At 38.1% G+C, this 5,005-nt stretch overlaps 1 gene segment (V, D, J or C); it reads right to left on the minus strand.

Annotated features, from left to right (window-relative positions):
• Positions 1–348: 348 nt before the first annotated feature.
• Positions 349–1,070, minus strand: LOC101355503 (T-cell receptor alpha chain V region HPB-MLT-like). The segment is given in 2 exon segments: positions 349–695; positions 913–1,070. Coding segments are annotated over 2 exon segments (396 nt in total).
• Positions 1,071–5,005: the final 3,935 nt, after the last annotated feature.

The following is a 5,005-nucleotide window of genomic DNA, read 5'->3' on the forward strand; positions in this document are numbered from 1 at the left end:
GATCTTCATAGCTACTCCAGATATAAAAGACCCAGTTTTGTACTGTGAATGTCTTTAAGTGAAACTGCCTCCTTAATTAAATTATTATAGGACTGTTTTTTTTTAGGATTAGACAACTTGACACATGTTCTGTCTGATCTATTTTAAGTCAGAAATTCAAGATCGAGAATGTATTTGAAAAATGTTACTCCGGACACCTGTTTCCAAATGAGCTATAGGGAGCTTTTACTTACAATGATATCTCTGATCCAGACCACATATGAAGCAACCACAGTCACTACCATTTTTTGTCTGGGATCTGCAGGTGTGCACTTCAGCTCAGACCCTGTACAGGGAGTGCTCCATTATTCAGCTCTGGGGTTTTTGTTCAGCTTTTACTATCACTTCAAACACTGTGCGTTCCCTGAGAGCACAGAAATACTTTGCTGAGTCTTCTAGCTGTAAGGTTGAAATGATGAGGCCGATAGATTTTTTTTCTTTTTGGAATTTTATAGAGTAGCGGCCTTTCTTTGCGTTCTCGCCAGAAGAACTCTGATGAATAAGAAAAATGATCTTGCCACTGGGAAGTTGCTTGTACCACAAAATAACGTATACTGTCTCACTTGTTTCATACAGACAGTCCAGAGTGACGGTCTCCCCCTCTTGCGCAGATGTAGCTGAATTGACTTGAGTAACTTTCTGGGCTACGATGGATCCTGTGGGAAATATCAGAGGACAGAACTGATCCTCTGGAGTACTGAATAAAATATCATAAGAATTAGACTAATTGAGGACCCAATCACAAACCAGACTGACATTTCAGTATACTTGCTTTTCTCCAATTCCCTTTCCTTAAGTCCATGCAAAGTACCATATGCTGTGTGCAATCCTTTCATCCTTAACATTCTTACCCACATTTGGAACCTTCCTTACCGGAGTAGATGAGCGCCATGAACATCCACAGTAGGCTGGAGAGTGGCATGTGGCATATATTCCTCTACACAAATGTGTTTTGTTCTGCTTCAAGCTCAGAACTCAGTATCTGAGTGCTGTACAGTGTATACACTAAATTCTTGAGTTCTGATGCTACTCCCCCAAACAGGAAGTAGCGTTTCTTGTGTGTATAGACCACATGGCCTATGCACAGATGAGAATAAAATCTGGCTCACCCTAAACCTTCACTTTACCTACTTGTCTTTCCCTGGCAATTAAACTAGGAAATACCTGGTAAGGGACATGAAGAAAACGAAGTAATATTGAGGGTTGGAGCTGAGGGGAACCGAAGATTGAATCAATTGTTTACATGGATTATTCAGTGGAATGATTTTGGAAACTCATTCAAAATAGAATTTAATATGGGCCATGGATCCTTCTTGTAATCTACTTACTATTCATTCATTTTGCATATATTTACTCTTCTCCATCCAGAAACTAATAAAATAAAGGGGGAAACTCACAGACCCATGGTTGTTTCAGCTTAAAGCAATTCTATCTCAAACAATTACCATATTTTAATGCAAATAACACTCATCTTCTACATTTGTTTACCAACTGCGCACTCCCTCCTGGAGGTATTTTCATAAGCGCGGCCACCATGTCAATTTTTTTTACATGTTGCTGTAAAGAAAATACTGCTGGTGTACTTTGAAAATACCTCCGAAGAGGAGGAGAGTGGGGTTGGCGAACAGATGTAGAAGGTCTGCATTATTTGCTTAAAAATACAGTCCTGCATCTCTTTCTCCTTTCTTAATGACTTCCAGGGCTTTACTTAAGTTGTACAATAAATAAAGCTACTTCAAATCAAATGATATAAACTCAGTCTTTTTGACTTGCAGAACCTATTCAGTTGTTATGTTTTTGTAACATTGTAACAAGAATAAAATATTACTCTTTGAAAATATGACATTGAGTTTTACTTATTAGATTCTGAAGAGGATCAACGCTTTCACTTCTATTGCCTTCACATTAAAATTGTACTTATCAGATCATGTGTTCTAGAGTTATCCCGTTATCACATTTTCTATCCCATTGACATAAAGTGTTCAGTCTCACTTGTGAAATTCTGCGGCTGGGGATTTTATTTGTAAAATAAAGTCACAACAAGCATACCAGATCTCTCTACGACACAATGCTAGAATCCATTCCTACAGAACGTGATGTCGATAGCCTGCAAGCACTTAGTACACATGTCAGCACCACAGAAGTTGGTGGCTGAAGTTTTGTATGTTCTTAGGTTGTGTGGAATGCAGCTATCAATCTTCCATTTGGTTTCACTATTTTAATGACTTATTAATATAAAGAGATCAATGAACAAATAAAACCAACCCCCTTGCTGTCGAATCCATTCAGACTCATGACAGCTCTGTGTGTTACAGAGTAAAACTGCTCCATAGGGTTGTCTTAGATGTAGTCTTAACGGAAGCAGACTGTGGTGTGGCTGGATGCTTTTGAACCATCGACCTATTAGGTTAATAGTCAAGTGCAAATCCGTTTGCACCATCTAGGGACCTAAAAAGGAAATAGACAACTAGAAAAGAAAATCTAGACAAGGTCTCAAACACAGTGCCAGTTCTTTGACGCAGATGCAAAATAACATACCAAAGGAATGGTGCAAGGAAGAGAGCTTCCAGCTATCTGAGACATGTACTCCTCTGCCCCTTTCCACCTCTGAGTGCTGGCAGGCAGCTGACTCCCTGGTTTGCGATTATTTCTACCTAAGCAGATGGAGGCCATGAATACCCACAGCATCCATAGGATCATCACAATGACAGGCTTCCTCTTCCTGAAATAGTCCCACTCTGTGTTCTTGACAGGACAGGAACAGAGCCTTCAAAATGTGGTTTATGAATGAATCAAATTTGAATGTGTTATGATAACCAGGTTGGGAAATTTGGCCTATCCTAAGCATTGTTTTGCCTTTCCTTGTGATTTAATTAACAAGTAATTATATCTGGCAAAGGACAAGCATAAAGATTAATACGGAAGGAAGTATTGGAAGGAAATTAATCTGTGATAAGATGTGAGGGGCCTATCGGAATAAATTTATTGTGCATCATGGCTATGAGAGCAAACATTCACCTGTTTTTGATTGCTCTCTTGTCTCTAACCTGATTCTAAGGTGAAAAATGTTCACTAATTCTTGGTTTACAAAAACCACTTGCCGTTGAGTCAATTCTAACTCATGGCAACCCCGTGTGTTTCAGAGTAGAACTGTACTCCACAGGGTTTTCAATGGTTGATTTTTCAGAAGTAGATTGCCAGATCTTTCTTCCGAGTCCTCTGGATGGACTCAAATCACCAATCTTTCAGATAGTCTTACCCACTAAGCCATGGGGGCTGGTGACTTTACGACAGCAAAGCATCTGCTCATACAAATGATACTGAAATGGGCTTCTGGCTTCTCTAATCTCTGTAGTTGTGTGTGTGGAATGCAAATAGTAGCAGCAGTAAAGTCATATTCATTTAAAATGTAACTTTATGCCTAATTTTATTAGAAATTCTAGGAAGAGGATGCAGCTATACATCCTAGAGAACACATGCACCTTCTAAACTGTTGCCATGAGAGCACATGTATTTTTTTGGTACATTTCTACAATTCTTATGATAGCTGGCAAGAAGCCAAAACCTCTCCCAAAATGCTGTCCTATCACTAAATATATTCAAGGCTATTAATAATATAAATGTTGTCCAAAATAAAAATATTTTCCTTCCTAGACACTGCAGGACTGAAGAGTTTGTCCCATTTTAAAATGACAATTCAGCTAGTGCAAGGTAATTTATGTCAAATTATCAAACTCCAAAAATTGTATGACTGCCTCATAAGGAAACTCAAATGAGAGTAACTGAGCTGTAATTTGCCAAATGGTCCTCAGACTCCCTAGTTCCTTTATAGAAATCCCCAAACACATGCCATGTAAGCCACAGAATCACCAATGGGATTCCCAGATCTTTTCTATTCTCCTTCCTTCCTATACCCTTTATATGGCTGTCCTCAGATGCTAACCAGGCATTCCAACCTAGGGATTGTATTCCATTTTATCCTTGTATGTTTCAGCCCAATGAAAGCCGCTCCAGTCAGACATAATATTCCAAACTTTCTACACAACTTTTCAAACTACTTAAAAGGGAAGTAAAACAGCTTTTGATGGCCATGGGAGTTCATATACTGACATCTTGTGGACACAACTCCCAGCCCTAAGCCAGCTGGTTTGATTCCCCCACTCCTTTTTTTTTTATGGTATATTGAGAAACTGTAAGTTGGGTAAAGCTTAAAATATTTTTCTAACGGAATTTATATTAGCATTTATATGGCCTATTGGAACACATCTGGCAAAGTTGTAGGTAATAGGGATTCCATTCTCCATTCTGTGGCCTGGCTGAAATGGTAAACACTGTGGTTGATGCTATCCATTTTTAAAAAAAATATATATATGAAAATTTATTAAATGATTCTTATATGGAAAAGTGGAGCTCTGGTGGCACAGAGGTTAAGAGCTATGGCTGCAGACCAAAAGGTCAGCAGTTTGAATCCACCAGCTGCTCCTTAGAAACCCTATGGGGCAGTTCTACTCGGTCCTATAGAGTTGCTATGAGTCGGAATCGACTCAAAGGCAATGGGTTTGTTTTTTTTTTTTCGTAGTGTGGAAAAGTACAAAAAATTATATAGCAAACATCTTTTCACCCAGCAATGAGAATAAACAGATATTTAATTTTGATATGCTTTCTATAGATACATCTTCCCTTTCTCTCTCTCATCTTTCTCTTCTATCTCTCAAATATTTCAGAGACACAGTTAAAAGAGTAACCCCTGTTCTTTCTTCTTTCCAGTGTGGTAACCACTATAATGGAAAGATTCTATGCATTAAGAATTGTTTTTTAACTTTATAGAGACATATCACAAACAATATACTGAATGTATTTGTATTTTGACATTTCTCATAAATGTGTCATGTGGTATGTTATTGTTTTCCCACTTGCTTTTTACATTCAATGTTTTATTTTTAAGAGTCATCTAAAAAATATGTAC

This window comes from Trichechus manatus, unplaced genomic scaffold, assembly GCF_000243295.1.
Source record: "Trichechus manatus latirostris isolate Lorelei unplaced genomic scaffold, TriManLat1.0 scaffold00268, whole genome shotgun sequence".
Classification (NCBI taxonomy): Eukaryota; Metazoa; Chordata; class Mammalia; order Sirenia; family Trichechidae; genus Trichechus; species Trichechus manatus.